This window comes from Sitodiplosis mosellana, unplaced genomic scaffold (genome assembly GCF_009176505.1).
Source record: "Sitodiplosis mosellana isolate CC-2019 unplaced genomic scaffold, AAFC_SMos_1.0 Smas_scaffold_61, whole genome shotgun sequence".
NCBI lineage: Eukaryota > Metazoa > Arthropoda > Insecta > Diptera > Cecidomyiidae > Sitodiplosis > Sitodiplosis mosellana.
In genome coordinates this window covers 527,948-546,430 of record NW_022595303.1, presented here as the reverse complement: position 1 = coordinate 546,430, position 18,483 = coordinate 527,948, and the positions used below count along the sequence as shown (strand labels likewise).

Sequence of the window (18,483 nt, the reverse complement as noted above, 5' to 3'; positions counted from 1 at the left end):
AAAAATAGTGCGCAGCTCGTGTGTACACACCACCATAATATGACAGCTACACACGGTACGGCGATCATCTGATTTACTGGAATGACAGCAAAGACATAATTGTTTTTGTTGCTTTTATCGACACAAGCCTCTGAACAACTAGTCAACACACAACCATTGTTATTGTTCACACGCGACTTTCTTCACAGAAACACACTGTGAATTGTGTGTGGTTTTTTTACTGCTTTGCTCTCGTTATCAGTCACATTGGTAGAAGAAAACAATTTACACAAATAATATTTATTCAATTGAATGCTTTTGAAAACCATATCAATTCTCTCTCTCTCTCTCTAGTGCAATTTCTTTGATAGAAAACCAAGTTTTCATTTAGTTTTTTTTTTTACAAAATCTGTTGATTTTGAAGACAAGTGAAGTGCGTCATTTGATGGAAACCTCATTTTACAATTGCCAAGCTATCGCTCGCTATTACAACTAGCAATTTGTGCATGTGATAATTTTGTTTTTATTGTTGTGGGTTTTGTGCGATTCATGCTCCCGTGTTGGTTTAAAGTTTTAGTTAAGAGTTCCTATTCGTTGAAAAATTGTTGAAAATTTGTCATTTTCGGTCATTTCGGATCATTGCCGAAAATCGGCACAAATTATCGGATTTGGCTTCTGTTGTGTTATCAAAAATTCATTGGGACAACTGACCATCGGTTGGTCGTCGTCGCTTTTCGGTCAATTCGTGTGTTCAGCTTCACACAACAATTCGAGCTTATTCGACGCTTTAAATCAATAGGTTGACGGGTACGTACCGTAATTCATAAATAACTAATAAGTGGATGTTTTTTGACCTTCATTTCTATTTATGAATAATCATGAACGCTTTAAAACCGGCTCATTACAATTCACTTTATCTACTCGATTAGCATGGATTAAATTTCATTTTTCACCTTATTTTCGCGTGTCATTTTGGAAATTTTATTGCTATTTCCATTGCACAATATGATCCAGTTGCATATTACAACAAAATATTATCGACTATTGTCTTTGGATTTTATTGCTTCTTCGCAATTCGCTTTGTGCCTAAGAGAGATAAAGTTTTTTATTTTTCTTTTTCATTTTTTAAATTTTTTTCTCCATTTTTCTTTCATTTTTTTTATTTTATTCATATTCTTGTGCTTCTTTTGACGTTTTTTTTTTGCCGAAGAATGAAAGAAAACCCGTTTTGATTTGTATTTAAACAAAGTTATTCAACAAAATATTGACCTATATTTTTTGTTATGGTGGGAACAAACACATTCATTTCAATCATAATTACACTTTCGTATGCAAAACAACCGATTTGGCTATAGTTCAAACGACCATTAGAGTGCCAAGTTCAGTTTAAGACGATGAAAAGAAGAGAAAAACAAAGCAATTTGATCCATTTTTACGGTGTCTTTTGAATTGGAGAGTCTTTTCGCTTTTTCCGATGTGTCTTTTGAATAGCAGAGTCTATGGCTGACAAACATCACAGACTTCGTGAGAGACTTTCTGCCGTGAGACAAATAAAATTTGATCGTAGAGTGTAGTATGATATGTTTGTTTAATTTGAGATTCAAACGTTAAATTTGCTACCATAAGCTATGATTTCTGTTGTCCATACGTAGGTCACGACTATGGTCTAGGTACCAGTCAGTATGCATGGTTTCAGATTTCTATTCACAATTCCTTTGTTTTTCTACGATGAAATGATAGTTTTTGTGTTTCTTGCACTAAATGCATAACTTCCGGCTATATTCCTAGGGGAATTTAACTCTTACGAGTTCAGCATGTTTTCTGCCAGTTTGCTTGATTCGCGGAAGTTCGACGCGTTCGTTGTACGTACTGACGCGCACGGTCACAAGTTTACACAAGTTTCTTTATGGTTTTGCGCGTTTTTCAAGTTGTTATTTGACAACTAAAACGCGTTACAAACTAAAAATCGGTTGTTTACGTGTATAAAGATTTTTCACATCCTTTCCAAAAGTTCAAAGATTTATATAATTATAAAATGGACAAAGGAAATATTTTTAAAGAGCTGGAGAAAGTGTTGGAAGAAAAAGTTAATCCAGATAGATATAATAAATGGAACGACTGATGTGTGCGCATCGTCCAGCTTCATGTTTGCACACGAACTCGCACAAGTTCGCGCATGTTGTTTTAATACGGAACTTGTCAACTGAGTGGAATCATGCAAGTTCTCTGGTGAATGAAACAATTTCGTGCGCGTTTATATCATTTTTTTACAAGTTTTCACGTAGTTAAATCCCCCTAGCTATATTCATACCACCGGTCTCATTGTACTTGATGCAAACATTGAATCTCTTTCAATGGCGACAAAAACCCATTGTCTCTGAATTCAAGTGCACTTTTTTTCATTTCTTCTTGACATTTTCACACTTATTACTCAAGGAAGTGGTAATTTATTTCATTCACCGTGAATTTATTATTTAATTTGAAAGAGGTATTATTGTGTGAGACAAAAAGAGGGATTCAGTTTCTGGATATGATTCCTATTCAACTCTTTGGAATATGATTCCCATTTTTACCTATTTCCTACCTTTTGAATCCATTCTTTGGATTTTTAATGTTGTGATAAATTATAATTCATCATAGTTATCACTGTTAAAAAGAGTCGATTTTTATCTGTATCGCAATATCGCTGGAGGCAATTTACTGCTGAGAAAAAAATGGAATGGACGTTCTATCATGGAACTATCAATTTAGTGAATCATTGAGATAGAACAAGTCGAAAGCTATAATTTTGCCATTAGAATTGTGTTGTTGATAGTAAAAATGGGATAGGGTTTGAACTGAAGCGCAACATGAAATTTGCTTCTTAAAAACGTTTCATAAATCGTCGCTTCGATAGGAACGTAACTTGATAAATGGGAATTTGGAATATGGTTTTTTGTGTTTTCCGCGAAAATGATGAGAGATAATAAGTTAGTGTGTTCAGCGAAGTTTTAGGACTTGACCAATTCTATAGCTTTTGTTCAAGATAACATTTTGTCATCTCTTATAATTTTCGCGGAAAATACGGAAAATTATATTCACAATTCACATTATTCATATTACATTTCTATCGAAGCGACGATTCATGTTGCGTTTTTAAGAAATAAATTTCATGTGGTGCTTCAGTTCAAACACTTCTGCATTCCCATTTTCATTAGCGATAGTACAATTTTTGCCACAAATAAATTCTGCGTCAAAAACGTAAATCGTGGCACAATTAAATGAAATTAATCTTCGAGTTTATTTTTACTTTTTCGCACATTCATGGTGGGCGTGAAAATATTCCATTTTTATTTATTTTTTTAAAATCATTTTTCAGTCAAGTTTGAAATGATTCGGCCTTTTTTCCTACTTTATGTTATTTTTATTTTTTTTCGATATTTTTTTAATTTTAATTTTTTTTCTGAAAGAAAAAACATAGGTCCTAAAACCTAGTTTGTGAGCTTCCCTTAATTGAAACCATGAACGATTTTCTAAATGAAAAAAAACAATCAAAATATAAAAAATATTTAAACATTTAAAATTTAAAAATTCGAGTTAAAAAATAAAGAGAAAAAAAATGGAATAACCTGGAGTTGAAAAAATGAGTCAAAAAATCATAAAAAGCCTAGAAAACAAAGTTCAATTCATGTTGAACATAGAAAAAAAGGAAAAAAAAGGTTTTAAACAAAACTACACACAAAAACATGTCTTACAAAGCCTTATTCAAATTCAACCGGTCTAAATAAAGCGTTCATGTTATTCATTTTCCGCTTCATCTCTCTCACTCCAGTAAAAAGGAACAGCTAGCTACTGTTGGTGTCAATTGAACATGAACCATTGAATTGAGTACAATGAGATGATTATTTGCATTGATTCGCATGTTATATGGTTTTATTTTGATTGAAAATTTTATATTTGCAGAGAAGATCGGTGTTCAGTAGCAGCTTCAAGCGATTGTTTTGGAAACAAAGTGCAACACACAGCCCATAACGCCCACAGGCTATAAAAATGCATTTACAATGGATCGTGATTCATTTGTTATGCATGGCAAGTGCAATGCACGATCAGGGAATCGACGACGTATTTGATTATCAGCCGCAACAGATACACATTGCATTCGGTGGTATGCCCAGCCAACCATTTGTGTAAACAGAATGAATGGAATTTGACCTAATCTCTCTGCGCTGTTTTTGTTTTGATCCATATTCTTTGTAGAAAATGTGAACGAGATCGTTGTCACGTGGTCAACAATGAGCGATGTTGGTGAAAATGGCGCGATCGTTGAGTATGGAATCAATGGACTTATTTTGAAAGCGACAGGTACAACCGAGAAATTTGTCGACGGTGGACCGGCCAAACACACGCAGTATATTCATCGGGTTAGTGACTCATTTTAGAATGCTCAATTATTTTTTTAAAACTTTTTTTTTGCGTCATTTCAGGTTTTGTTATCAGATTTAACGCCGGAAATGCGCTATGTTTATCACTGTGGAAGTGAATTGGGATGGTCAGCAGAATTCTCGTTCGTTGTGCCTCGAACCGACAGCGACTGGTCACCGCATATAGCCCTGTTTGGCGATATGGGCAATGAAAATGCACAATCACTGCCACGACTTCAAGGCGAATCTCAACGACAAATGTACGATGCAATCATTCATGTCGGCGATTTTGCCTATGATATGCACTCGGATAATTCTCTGGTTGGAGATCAATTTATGCGACAAATTGAACCAATTGCAGCCTATCTGCCGTATATGGTTGTGCCCGGCAATCATGAGGAACGATAGTGAGTCTTCATTTTCCATTTGTGACCACGAGAGATTTTTTGAATAACTTTTTCAAGGCGAAATTCTGAGAATCGTCCTCCCTTGGACAAAATCCTTTGTTTTACATGCATTTTTCGTTCTATTTACTTACTAACTAGTTTCGAACATCTTTTTCCATTTTCCAGCAATTTCTCGAACTACCGAGCCCGCTTTTCAATGCCACATCGAACCGAGAATTTGATGTACAGCTTTAATCTCGGTCCAGTCCATTTCGTCGGATTCTCAACTGAAGTTTACTACTTCATGAATTACGGCATAAAAACATTGGTCAACCAATACGAATGGCTTGAGAAAGACCTCATCGAAGCTAATAAACCAGAGAACAGGTTTGTTACACTCACAATTGGGGATTCCAAACGTTGATTTACATCAATAGTAACGTTTATTCATATCAATTTCTCAATTTCTCTTCACAGAAAACTCCGACCATGGATCATTACGTTCGGTCATCGGCCGATGTACTGCAGTAATGAAAACGGAGACGATTGTACGCATTTGGAAACATTAGTTCGCGTTGGTTTACCGTTCACACACTTTTTTGGTCTGGAGGAACTCTTCTATCAGTACGGTGTTGATGTCGAAATCTGGGCACACGAACATAGCTATGAACGTCTTTGGCCAATTTACGATTACATGGTCAAAAATGGGTCTTATGAGGCACCATATACAAATCCAAAGGCTCCAGTGCACCTAGTGACGGGATCAGCTGGTTGCAAAGAAGGCCGTGAACCATTCTTAAAGAAAATTCCCAACTGGAGCGCTTTTCATAGTCAGGTGAGCTTGTGTGATGCAATGTGATTCAATGCGAATTTAAAGTCGAATTTTGCGAAATTTCATTAGAATTTTTTTTATCAATGATTTTTAATGAAATTCATTTCTTAATTTCTCTCTTTTTTAATTTTTTATCGTTTTTTATGAATTTGTTGTCTTTAAATTTTCTTTTCGACATTTTCTGTTAATTTATTTCAATTTATGATTTGTTATTGAATTTTTTTCCTTCACAATTTCTTCAACAAACGAGAAGTGTTTCATTAAAAAAATTGAAATAAATTTTTAGACATTTTCTGAAATTGCTTCTTAGCCTTAATGTAAACGTTGCTTTGTTCTGATTTTTTTCTTTTTAAATTTTTTTCTTCTAAATTTTCTTGTTTTAGTTCCAAACTTTGTCCGTTTTTCAATTGTTTTTTTTTTTCAATTTTCCACTCAAAATTATTTTCTTCAATAAATAAATAAAAATTTATTGAAAAAACAAAAACAATTTTGATCTGGGTGAACAAAAATTGACCGTTAAAAGATCTTCTATCTATTTTCTCGAGAAAATTCTCCTTTTATGTATAAAATTCTAAAATTACTTCTAATTTCCTTCTCTTACCTCTTCCAGGATTATGGCTACACCAGAATGAAGGCGTACAATCGTTCGCACTTGTACTTTGAGCAAGTGTCTGACGACAAGGAAGGTGCCATAATCGACAGTTTCTACATAATAAAAGATTATCATGGTCCATATCAAGCGGCGAATGAAGTTTAAATAAAAAAAAAAAACAATTTGATCACTACCAAAGAAGCAATTTTAATCTGTAAAAAGATGTATAGCTCAATTATTTTTAAGCCAAATTTTCGGAATAAAAAAAAACGGTTTTTAATTTTCTTTGTATTAAATGTTAATTTCTAAGATTTTTTTTTTGTTAAAATTTATTTGTAATTCAGTAACGAAAATAATTTACAATAGTTATATAAACTGAATTTTAAAATGAGAGACGTGATGGGTGAGTGGCGATTGGCGAATAAAAAAGAGTCCAAAAATGATGAAAATGGCGAATAAAAAAAAAACAAATAAATTCGGTAGTTTAATGAATTCTGGTCCAATATCCAAAAGAATTGAAAAAAAATGTGTTGTTTGGCTTGAATCTCATTCGCTCATCGCCACCCGACCACACTGACTTGCTCCAAAGTATTTAAACGGAAAAAAAAGAATTTAAATATAATCTGTATATTTGCTCAGATCTCTCATAACAAAATGTATTGTTTTTTTCTTCTTATACATGTATCCTGGGTCAATAAACAATTCCTGTCGTTTGGTTCAGTGATTCAAATTCACTAAATAATATCATCATCATTATCATCTTTGCACAGAAAAAAAAACAAAAAAAAAAACAAAATGAGATTGCATTTTGCACAGAAAAAAAAGAGAGTTGTGTTAAAACGTTTCTTTTGGAACTTGGTTCGTTTGTAGTGTAATGCTAGTGATATCTTTAACAATCATTTCGGCCATTTGCCAGGCGATCTCCTCTTGCATGCACTGCTCGGGCATATGAACGAGTTTGCGAACGGCTCGTTTGATTTTATTGCCAGTGTTTTGGATGATTTGATTAGCATCGATGTTTGCGCCACTGGCATTGGAAACGTGACCATTGGTTTTATCACAGGGTGTCATATCGTAATCCCGTTCATAGCGTCCCATTTCGTTGACATGGCCAAATTTCAGTGCACCACCGGTTGAATTGCGTCGCCACAGTAGATCCGGATCGTGTAATTGACGTGAATCGATGCACATATCGGAGGATTTAATGCGTTGATGAGTCCGTTTCTTCACACTTTCCATAGCAAGCAATGTATTTTTCGCGGAAATTGTTTGTGCAAAATCTTTTTGTGCTGATTTTCGGCTATTGTGCGTTTCACTATCGGAATTACTTGTTTGGATAGTTTTGGGCGTTGTTTTGTTGGTCATGGCTTCCATTTTTTGTGTCAATTCCGCAAGGTATTTGTAGAAAAGTGGCGAACGTTCGAATGGTCTTAAGAATTTCTCACTTAAAAATCGCTCAATTATTGCTAACGGAAGATCAAAACAGTGTGCAATCGGTTCACAATCATCAATCGAACAGATTTTCTCTTCAACACGAAACCGTACCCGATCCGACATCCGCAACGGACACGTGGCCTGCAGCGAAAAATACTTTTCATACAAAATCAAGGCATCGTTTTGGCTTTGTTCAATTGTACCGCAATCATTTACACCGTCCATTGATTCTTTATCCAGGTCATCAAATGTAATCGGTGTATCCAATTGTCGTTTAAAATTCATGGCTGCTAACCAAAAATCCAAATACTGGCGCTTATTTTCCACTTCTAAAAATTCCATAAAATAAAACAGGGCCAACTCATTGTAGAGAATGTCGGTGACCTTGAGATTGATGCCCGTGTTTTCTATACAAAATCGATAGTAGAATGCACTCTCGAGGAAGTCACTTGTGTACAATTTGTCTAAATAATCCAAAATAAATGCTTGCACCTCATCGAACACGGTGATTAGATGTTTCTCTTCCAATTGTGACGTTGACAGTGGTATCGATTCGCTGGATATGCTCAACTTTGAATGTTTGTCCGTTTCGTCGATGCCTTTGGCAGTGTCATCATTTTGAACGCACAGCGCCAGTGAGATTTGTGATAGGATATTCGTTGGTATTCGCACAAGACTAGTCAATTCACCAGCGAGCAAGTATTTTTTGAAAATTCGAATCGCATCGACGGTTAGCGATGCCGTCATCGCTGTCACCGTTGCTGGCATCTTTGAAGCCGCACCAGATTTTTCACATTCAGTCTCATCACCATGCGATGACGCTCCAGTTGCACTCTTTCGCCCATTTTCCAATATCTTTTGTGCACCCATATCCTCGTCCATTGACAACGATTCCAACTGTTCGTCATCGTTACGCTCATAAATATCACTTAAATTTGTCATGGAATTCGCATCACTACTCCCGTCACCATTGTCACGTTCCGAAGGCAACTCATTGAGATTCACTTCATTTCGCTCGTCGATCTCATCATGGTATGCACTGTAGAAATCATCACGATGCATTGCCATTCCATCCAACGATACACTTCGACCGATGGCAGACTTTACACTCGTACGCTTGTTTATACGATTCCGATGCTGACCACATTGCTCCGCCGATGATTTAAAGCTCTCCACATCCAACCAAAATCGAATCAAAGGCAACGCTGACTTTTGCTCCAAATACTGCACAAAATAACACAAACAACTCCGATCGCTCACGATTCGCGTGATATTTTTCGTCGATGGTGATACCATCTCCACATCGAGGTCATCTGTGGGGAGGAAAGATGGGAGAGAGAGAAAAATTAGTATTTGATAAGTGAATTTTTAATTGTATTTTTTGTAGTTTTTCAAAAGTTAACGAGGTCAGAGTGGGATTTTTTTTTCATCTTTCATGAAATAATTTAAAATTTTCATCAAAAATAAGCTGAGAAATGAGAATTTAGATTCTAATTCTTAATTTTAGAACGAAAAAATATCAAACCAATTGAAATTTTCCAACATTCAGAAGAATTTGTTGTTGAGTCACGAGAATTTTGTGGTTCGAAGGAAAAAAGCTCGTAAATTTCGCCAAAAATTTATAAAAATAAAAGAAGATAAAAACAACCTCTTATAAAGGTAATAAAATTAAATTGCACACAATTGATTCCTATAGAAATCATACTATAGTATGTTATTTCAATTGAATCCACAAATTAGTTTCATGAAACCATTGGCTTGTTGTAGCTGTCAAACAAGAAACTTATCAACAAAGACTGTAAATATTCAGCTGAAAACTATTTGTTCTAAAAGCATCTAAAAATGTCGACGACCGTGTTAATGACAAACAAATTCTCAATTTGATTGAGTTGTTCTCAAAAACGTCAAAATTCATTCAAAAATACTCATTCCCCTTAAAAATCGTTCTTAGAAATAGAATTGTCTCTATCAAAAATGTCTCATAAAATCGAAACTTGTCATTTCCACACAAAAACCCACTGTTCACACTTCGTCAAACAAACAAAAAGCCATCCAATACTTACTTTCATCGTTTAAGATGAGTTGTTCGATGTGAGTGAGTAGTTGTTGATCGTTGCCGCCCTGCGACTGATTAACACTGTCGGTGACATCACTACGTTCGATGTTCAACGACGGTGATTTGACGATGGGTCTGTTGCGACCTACAAAAAATACAGATGAGAAACGCATTAGTTGGCTGGAGAGAAGCAAAAAAGAAAAGATACGCGTAAAGTAGTTGGATGAGTTTCTACTCGTCGTCTGTGCGTGTATGTGACAACAACACCAATAATAGCAACAACATCACATCATCATCAGCAGCAGCGACAGCATAACCACCGAATGAAAACAAACAAAGTGGAAAAAAGACGCGCAAAAGCGCATTAAACGTAAAGACGTGCATTGCACATTTTGCAAGAGAAAAAAATCACACATGCTAAAAAAAACATGGAACTTTCTTCATAAGTAGAGGGAAAAAAATGAGAACAAAAAACTGAATGTTTGTCACCGCAGTACATTAATTTGTCGTTTTCATACCTGCGTTTTTGATAAATCGTAGCATTTTGCATGTCTATTCGAGTAAACAGCAGCCAATTAACGGGCACCATGTAAATTGATTCGCACACTCGTCGCTAATGTCAAAGAGAATGTTGGAGATGAAACGACGAAATAAAAAACCACCTTCAATCCAACTGGAGTGTGCAAATTTCTCCGAAAAAGTAAATAAAAGCCAGAATCGTCTGCTCTCCCGTTTTTTTTTGTCGCGAGTCGCGGCACACTTTATGTTTGTAGCGTTTTAGAACAACAGGCAACACACTCACTTCAATTGTGACTACATTAATAAATTCTGAATTGAATTTGCATAAAATGCTAATTCAAAATCGCTTATGAATTCATGATAGCATGCACACATAAACGACACAGCTTTTGCTCACAGTAGTCAGGTTCTTTAAATTTTGCTTTGTTATTTTTTTTGTTCCTTCTTTCAATCATAAAATGACACTTTTCTAATATAAATGGTGCTGAAACGTTGCGATGCCCATTTTGTTTCGATCGTTTAAGAAAATTGGTGAAATCAAGACGAAAAAACGCTCTGAAGAATGTTTTCTCTCATGAAACAGCTAACTTTATTTGTGTTTTTTCCCCGTATTTCTGCACACGGTTTATTTATTTGTTGTTTGTTTCTACTTCATTTACAAACACGTAATTGTCTTTTTTCTGTGTGATTTTTTTCTTTCTTCCCATTTAATGCGAACACTTGGTGACGTTTCGTACCACACTGATGTGCCTGTATGATGTATTTGGGGTTTACAACTATGGAATGCACACTTTCGACTGAACAACAGTACTGCACAACGATGTGATGGGCACAACACACGCATACACCGACACAACAATAACATTGACGGATGAATTGATCGAACTGTCAAATTCATTTGTGGAATGGTTCGGCATTGGAACGATACTGCTTTATCGACCATTTGCTATTTGAATTTGAGCTTCACAGTGACGTTGTTGATTGGAGAAATTAATTGAAATTGTTGAGGGTTTCGATTGAAAAATGGGAATTTTGGATTAAAATCATCAGAAAGTGAATAGATTCAATAAAACTAATTTTGATTCATCCAGTATTAAGGCAATCAAGAACTCTCAGAATTCAAAGGAGGCAAACTAAAAAAACATATAGTGTAAAACATCAAATTACCCACTGTGTTTTCGTCATTGTAGGCAAAATATCAGTTTACCTCCATTGTATTAAAATTGTCGGCGAAATGTCATTTTACCTACATTGTTAATATTTGTGGATAGATTTTGTGGGAATTTTTTCGACGGCAGATTTTGCAGTGCGGCTTTGGCGAAATAGCGAAGAAGGCTAGAGTGAATAAGTGTACTACTCGAAAGTCGTCTTTCTCTCACTCCTTTTTTCGCTCCTTTCAAACCGTCTCTTTTACTCCTTTCGCACACATAACTTACTCTTCTCACACACATAACTAAAGTCCAACCATTGCACATTGCATCGCAATTCACAGACATTTTCAGGTTAAGTTTTCTATTCGATTTTCTTGTTGAATCTCTCTTGTCATCCTTCTATTTGGGTAATAAGAATTTCTCCAGAGAATTAAAGACGACCAATAAGAATTATTTACTGACCATAAGAACCTTGGATGAGTTTCTACTCGTTGGTGTTTCTTTTCGAGAAAGAAAAATTCGATAGATTTTTTTCCGATCAACAAAGTTTTATAGAAAAATATTTTTGCTAGGGCAAAAAAACCAACAAATAAAGAAGAAGACTGGGTGTCAAAAGTTGGTGTCAAACCAACAAATTGTCGAACGAAGTTCTTCTAGTAAGTCAATTTTTTTTGTCATCATGGAACTTTTTTTTTCATTTTTTTCAATGTTCAGTGTTCACTGTTCAATTATTCAACAATTTTACCAAAAAAAATGTCTTTGCTTCAATTTTAGATTTTAGGCTAACATTTGAAAGTGCCACGCATCAATCACAAAGTAATCGCAGTACTTCTCGATCAAAATAATCTCGACACAATGGCAAAACGAATCAAGTTGGAATCACAGTTTGAAAAACTTTATCCGGACGCCGAGGCTGACATTCACTTTGAATGTGTGTCTAAATCTGGGCAAATCGAAGTAATTCCTGGTCACAAGCACGTGCTCTTCATGGCAAATGACGTTTTCAACCTTTTATTTTTTGATTACGACAAGCAATATCGTCTGTATAAAATTGTTGGAGTGACATCAGAGGCGTTCAAAGAATTTTTACAGCTGTTCTACATGGATCATGCCCAATTGAGTGGTGGAAATGCGTTGCAAGTGATGCAAATGCTCAAAACATTCAATATTCGTGACCATTCAAGTGCATTCAAGATGTTACTAAAGGCGGAATTTACCAGGGAAAAACTTTTCTGGGGCCACCAACTGGCTGTGTGGCTGAATCAAGACGACTTAAAGGGATACTGCGAAGAAGAGATCGCATTTAACACGAAAGAAGTCTTTAAACTGTCAGACTTCCTTGTATGTGATCGGTCGACTCTACATCATATTTTGTCACAGGATCGTTTGACGTGCGATGAAGCAACTGTATTCAATGCGTGCATCACCTGGTCGAAGGCGGTCTGTGAACGAAAAGGCTTGAATTCGGACAATGGACACAATTTACGCCAACAACTCGGTAATCTTGTGTATCAAATCCGCTTTCGATCGATGACATTGGCCGAGTTTAACACACTTGCCATTTCATCTGGCATTAGGTTTACCATCGATGATTGGCAAGAGCTCTTTCAATTGTTCAATTCAAAAGAATTTTCACCGAAACGGTTTCATGGTGGCCTTCGATTGAAACCATTCACATGGGATCCCAAACGGTTCGTGTGTGTCAGACGAGATGATCCATTGGATCCAAATGAATGGTGGAGAAAACGTCGAGTTCAACGGAATGAAATTACAGTCTTTAGCACCAATAAACCACTTCTACTTGGCGAACTCTGGTTTGTCGAGATAAAATTTCCGAAGAGTGACTTCACAACGAAATGCGTTTGCAAGAGCAACATCACAATTTTTCAAAAGACCTATATTGCCAATTCACCACAGTGCAACGTTATTTTCAGTGGATCAGTCACACTCAATGACAGGAGAACATCGTTTAGATTACCCGATCCCATTTCAGTGAAACCGGATTGCTTGTATGAAATTCATTTGGAACAGTGTGACATGAGCTACTTCAAACTAGATATGATATTAGATGATGTCATTGAAATAGAAGACACTATTGTTCGATTTGACGATGGTGGAAATGGACTTGTCTCAGCCATCTGCTTCAATCGATTGCGTGTTTAGGGCTTTTCGAACTGATTGTACTGTGACCGATAGCGATCGCGATAAAACTCAAACTCAACAAATAGAAATGATGATAACAATCTAATAACCTTACCGTGTGCAATCCAATCATTCAATTGACAAGCTTAATTTGATGGACGTTTATGAAAAAAAAGCGTTGTTTGTAAATTTCAGACGATTAATTTTAAACCAAAAAAGTGACTCTGTTTTGTTTTGTTAATCTAATCATTAGTATTCAATATCTTATCATGAGCTGTGTTATGTCTGTAAGATAAGTAAGCTATCACTAAATAGACACAAATCAATTCGATTGAATTGAAGGTCAAAGCAAGAATATGAAAAATAAAGAAACAAAAATGTGATGCAAAAGAAGTGAAAAAGTTCAAGAAGAAAAGAAATGAAAGTATGTTTAAAGTCCAGTATGCACACTGTGAAGCAAAGTTAACCGTTGAATGTATCTAAAATCCATTTATTATAATTTACGAATTAAAGTTTGTTCATTGTTCAAATACTTGATTTGTTTCTTTAATCAAAATAACGACAAATTTCAAATAAAATTCACTAAAATCTGAAAAAATTAGACCATCCGATTAAATCCACAAACGAATTTATGCTGTTGAATTTTTTCGTTCAAATAATAAGCCACTATAATACCCATTAAAGTCACTAATCGTCCATTTTTTGCTAAATTCTTTCTTCAGATACTGGATGTCATGTTCATCAAAGTTTTTTGATCCATACTTAAACTTTTGTAAGCGTTCATGTGTTTCAATAAATTTGACCACAGTTCCAAAATGGGGGCTTTTGTAGCTCAAAATTGATATGTCTTCAATATTTGGTAGTTGTGTTATAAGACTCTCTAGATCCAATGTAGATTCATTGTCACCATAATCTTCGACATGCACTCGCTTTAAATGTGTGTTCATCATAAGAAATTCGATCCACTCCTGAGCATATCGTGGTTGATACCACATTCGAAGCTCTTCCAATTGCTTGAACGATATTTTTAACGGCGATCCACCTATTCCTGACAGTAATTCGAATGACTTGACATGTTCAAAGTGAACGCGATCATTTCCCAAGTCAAAGAACCAAAGTGATAGGCTTTCCAAATCCGGCAAATACAATTTGACCACTCGAACGAAATTAGGTGGATAAAAGACCAATTTAAGTGCTTTAATCTGAGGATTTCTATTCATTAGATGTTGGGTGTATCTCGTGTCACTAATTGTTTGCGGTGTGATTGTATCACCCCTGAGACTCAAGAACTTCAATTGCGGCAGACTACCGACAAAGCCAGTGTTTGTATTGGATTTAATCGATAGCGTCAAATTGCGTATGTTTGGGAAAAATTTATTCAAAGTTGCATGGTTGTGTGTTGTAATTTCAGGAATATCACTGGCAATGACATTGCAACCCAATTCTTCGACATTTGTGAACGGTCCGGTCAGTTTTTTCATCGTATCAGGGTTGGTTATTTGCAAATCTAATTTGATCAATGATTGAGCGCAATATTCATTGACAAAACCCATGATTGTTTGCTCATGCTCTTCTTCATTCACCCAAAAACGTTGATTATGAATGGTTAACTTTTGAATAGCTGGCCCAAAATTCCTTAGCAATTTCAATGATACATTCAAACCGAATACGAGAATTGTCCATTCATCCATCAACACCGGAAATTGGTTAATTTCTTTGATGGCATTTGACTCGGACGACAATGAACGATCATTGTCTATTTCAACGGTGCAATTTGCATATTTTTGACGAAACACATCCGCAGCAAGTGCTGATAGTCTGTAGTTTGTTTCAGCAATGTCGAGCAGATTTTTTAGATCCAAATTCAACATAAATGATTGACATACGGCGCTTAATTCACCAAAGTTCGTGTTATTGCCTTGAAAATTACATATCGGTGAAACTAGCATATCGGTCACATTTTCGACTTTGGTCGACGATATCTCCGGCTGGATAGGAAGTAAATTGATAGAAAAAATGAACAGAGGACACATAAATCTTTTTTTTTCTTTCATAAAAATTTACTTAAGATTGAAATGAACGAAAATACGCAACATTTTGTTGAGACAAGTATGTTGAACAATTAATTTCATTTCAACAAAAATTGTTTTTCGAAAAATTCGTTTCAGTTCAAGAAATTTCATTAAAGTTTCTCGTTCGGCTTCAAATGAAAATGAAAAAGACATTTCCAATGAAATTCGATGGAATTCACATTTTGATTAAATTGAACGTTATCACATTTTGATTCGTCGAAGAAAAAAAATCAATTTCATCTCGAATATTTTTCGAGTAAAACAACCTGAACTGAATTTAAGGCACATTTTACCGCTTTTTACTTACTTTGACATCGGTTGTCCCATTATTTCTAGCAACAAATGTAGTTATTAACGACACCAATGGTATAAAATCGGCCCACATTCTTGATGTTTGATTTGGCTTTGACTGATATTGGATCCATCTATTGAAACTCTACATAGGTTTGTATTGTCTACTACTTGGCCTATTATCACTATCATTTTCATTGCTGTTCATATCTTATCAATTAGAACGTTGATATTGATTGATTTGGTGTCGAGAAAAAAAAACAAGAGTCAGTAGGTATGATCAAGCAATGCCCAAAAACAAAAGGTACGACGCAATTCACAATGTTTGAAGTGAATATTCTTGTCTCCCAAATCAAGTGAGCTAAGGTAGCGAATTGATGTTTTTAGAAGCGAAACGGCGAACATCCGGAAATACATTGACAAATTGTTTCACGGTTTACATTTTTGAACGGCTCTGGCAATACTTTCAAAGCTTGATATTAAGTTAGCAATGTAAAAATTATAATTTTAAGCACCTGGGCTGATCATTGAATGTACCTAAAATTCATTTACTATATTTATTAAAGTTTGTTCATTGTCTAAACAATAGATTTATTTATTTAATCAAAATAAAGACAAATTTCCAATAAAATTCACTAACATCTAAATCAAACTGTCAAATTAAATTCAAAACTAATTTTAACCTGTTGAATTTTTCCGTTCAAGCAATACACCTTTATAATACATGTTACAGTCACTAAACGTCCAATTTTTGTCGAATAATTTCTTCAGATATTCGGTGTCATGTTCATTAAAGTTCTTCGAACCATATTCAAACCTTTGTAACCATTCGTGTGTTTCGATGAACTTGACCACAGTTCCAAAATGGACGCTTTTGTAGGTCAAAATCGAAATGTCCTCAATATTCGGTAGTTGTGTTATAAGACTCTCTAGATTCAATGTGGATTCATTTTCACCATAATCTTCGACATGTACTCGTTTTAAATGTGTGTTTATTGTAAGAAATTCAATCCATTCCTCTGCATACAGAGGTTGATACAACATTCGAAGCTCTTCCAATTGCTGGAACGATATTTGCAACGGAGATCCACCTATTGCCGACAGTAGTTCAAATGATTTGACATGTTCAAAGTGAACATGATCATTTCCCAAGTCATAGAACCAAAGTGATAGGCTTTCCAAATCCGGCAAATACAATTTGACCACTCGAACGAAATTAGGTGGATAAAAGACCAATTTAAGTGCTTTAATCTGAGGATTTCTATTCATTAGATGTTGGGTGTATCTCGTGTCACTAATTGTTTGCGGTGTGGTTGTATCACCGCTTAGACTCAAGGACCTCAAATGCGGTAGACTACCGACGAAGCCAATGTCTGTGTTGGATTTGATCGAAAGCGACAAATTGCGTATGTTTGGGAAAAATTTATTCAAAGTTGCATGGTTGTGTGTTGTAATTTCAGGAATATCACTGGCAATGACATTGCAACTCAATTCTTCGACATTTGTGAACGGTCCGGTCAGTTTTTTCATCGTATCATGTCTAGTTATTTGTAATTCCAATTTAATCAATGATTGAGCGCAGTATTTATTGACAAAGTCCATGATTGCTTGCTCTTCATTCACCCAAAATCGTTCACTTTGAATGGTTAGCTTTTGAATAGCTGACCCAAAATTCCTTAAAAATTTCAACGACATTTCCAAACCAAATATGGTAATCACCCTTTCGCCTTTCGCTCCTTCAATTCCTTCCTCCATCAGTAGTGATTTGAACTGCGATGGAAGATTATTTTCTATTTCAACGGTGCAATTTGAATATTTTTGATGAAACACATCCGCAGCAAGTGCTGATAGTGTGTTGTTCGTTTCAGCAATGTTCATGAGATTTTCTAGACCCAAATTCAACATAAGCGATTGACAGTCAGCGCTTAATTCAGTGAGTTTTGTTTTATTGCTTTGGAAATTACAAGCCGGTGAATTTAGTACATTTTCGACTGTGACCGACGCTATCTCGGACTGAATCGGAGGCAGATCGATAAGAATGACACAGAAAACACATATAAATCAATTTTTATTTTTTTAAAAATCATTCAAGTATTAAATGAGCGAAATTAAGCGACATTTTGTTTAGACAAGTATGTTGAACAATTAATTTCATTTCAACTAAATTTTTTTTCAAAAAATTCGTTTCAGTTCAAGAAATTTCATTAAAGTTTCTCGTTCGGCTTCAAATGAAAATGAAAAAGACATTTCCAATGAAATTCAATTGAATTCACCTTTTGATTAAATTAAACGTTATCAACTTTTGATTCTTCGAAGAAAAAAATCAATTTCATCCCGAATATTTTTCGAGTAAAACAACCTGAACTGAATTTAAGGCACATTTTTCCGTTTTTTACTCACTTTAACATCGGTTGTTCCATTATTTCTGGCAACAAAAGTAGTTATTAACGACACCAATGGTATAAAATCGGCCCACATTCTCGATGTTTGATTTGGCTTTGAATTCATGTTTTGAAACTCTGCCCCATGTTCGTATTGTCTATTACTTGGTCTATTATCACTATCATTATCAATACTGCAGTATTGATAGCATGTGAACATGTTCATATGTTATCAATTACAACGTTGA

The 18,483-nt window shown here is 35.2% G+C and overlaps 4 protein-coding genes across 9 annotated transcripts; 2 read left to right on the top strand and 2 right to left on the bottom strand.

Annotated features, from left to right (window-relative positions):
• The first annotated feature begins 53 nt into the window (after window positions 1-53).
• Window positions 54-6,931, top strand: LOC129570611 (acid phosphatase type 7-like). Of its 3 annotated transcripts, none has more exons than XM_055450289.1 (7): window positions 54-786; window positions 3,922-4,123; window positions 4,216-4,379; window positions 4,443-4,786; window positions 4,952-5,152; window positions 5,243-5,600; window positions 6,208-6,931. In XM_055450289.1, exons 2-7 carry the CDS (start codon window positions 4,009-4,011, stop codon window positions 6,352-6,354), a joined length of 1,329 nt encoding a protein of 442 aa, XP_055306264.1. In that variant the 5' UTR covers window positions 54-786; window positions 3,922-4,008; the 3' UTR covers window positions 6,355-6,931. The 3 variants fall into 3 exon arrangements, with proteins under 3 accessions (XP_055306264.1, XP_055306265.1, XP_055306263.1); XM_055450290.1 differs by having other exon boundaries at window positions 107-786; window positions 3,927-4,123; XM_055450288.1 differs by having other exon boundaries at window positions 141-249.
• Window positions 6,463-11,050, bottom strand: LOC129570609 (A-kinase anchor protein 10, mitochondrial). 2 transcript variants are annotated; one of them, XM_055450285.1, is made up of 3 exons: window positions 10,198-11,050; window positions 9,687-9,824; window positions 6,463-8,936 (listed from the first exon to the last, which is right to left on the bottom strand). In XM_055450285.1, the coding sequence occupies exons 1-3, from the start codon at window positions 10,220-10,222 to the stop codon at window positions 7,024-7,026; spliced, it is 2,076 nt and encodes a 691-aa protein (XP_055306260.1). In that variant the 5' UTR covers window positions 10,223-11,050; the 3' UTR covers window positions 6,463-7,023. The 2 variants fall into 2 exon arrangements, with proteins under 2 accessions (XP_055306260.1, XP_055306258.1); XM_055450283.1 differs by having other exon boundaries at window positions 9,687-9,921; window positions 10,198-10,969.
• Window positions 9,703-14,021, top strand: LOC129570612 (BTB/POZ domain-containing protein 2-like). Its single transcript, XM_055450291.1, has 2 exons — window positions 9,703-12,005; window positions 12,124-14,021. Exon 2 carries the CDS (start codon window positions 12,205-12,207, stop codon window positions 13,510-13,512), a length of 1,308 nt encoding a protein of 435 aa, XP_055306266.1. The 5' UTR covers window positions 9,703-12,005; window positions 12,124-12,204; the 3' UTR covers window positions 13,513-14,021.
• LOC129570610 (uncharacterized) lies at window positions 14,010-18,464 on the bottom strand. 3 transcript variants are annotated; one of them, XR_008688142.1, is made up of 3 exons: window positions 18,255-18,464; window positions 15,871-17,867; window positions 14,020-15,479 (listed from the first exon to the last, which is right to left on the bottom strand). XR_008688142.1 is itself a non-coding variant. In XM_055450286.1 (2 exons), exons 1-2 carry the CDS (start codon window positions 18,459-18,461, stop codon window positions 14,121-14,123), a joined length of 1,566 nt encoding a protein of 521 aa, XP_055306261.1. In that variant the 5' UTR covers window position 18,462; the 3' UTR covers window positions 14,010-14,120. The 3 variants fall into 3 exon arrangements, 2 of the variants coding, with proteins under 2 accessions (XP_055306261.1, XP_055306262.1); XM_055450286.1 differs by lacking the exon at window positions 15,871-17,867 and having other exon boundaries at window positions 14,010-15,479; window positions 18,255-18,462; XM_055450287.1 differs by lacking the exon at window positions 18,255-18,464 and having other exon boundaries at window positions 14,011-15,479; window positions 15,871-16,386.
• Window positions 18,465-18,483: the final 19 nt, after the last annotated feature.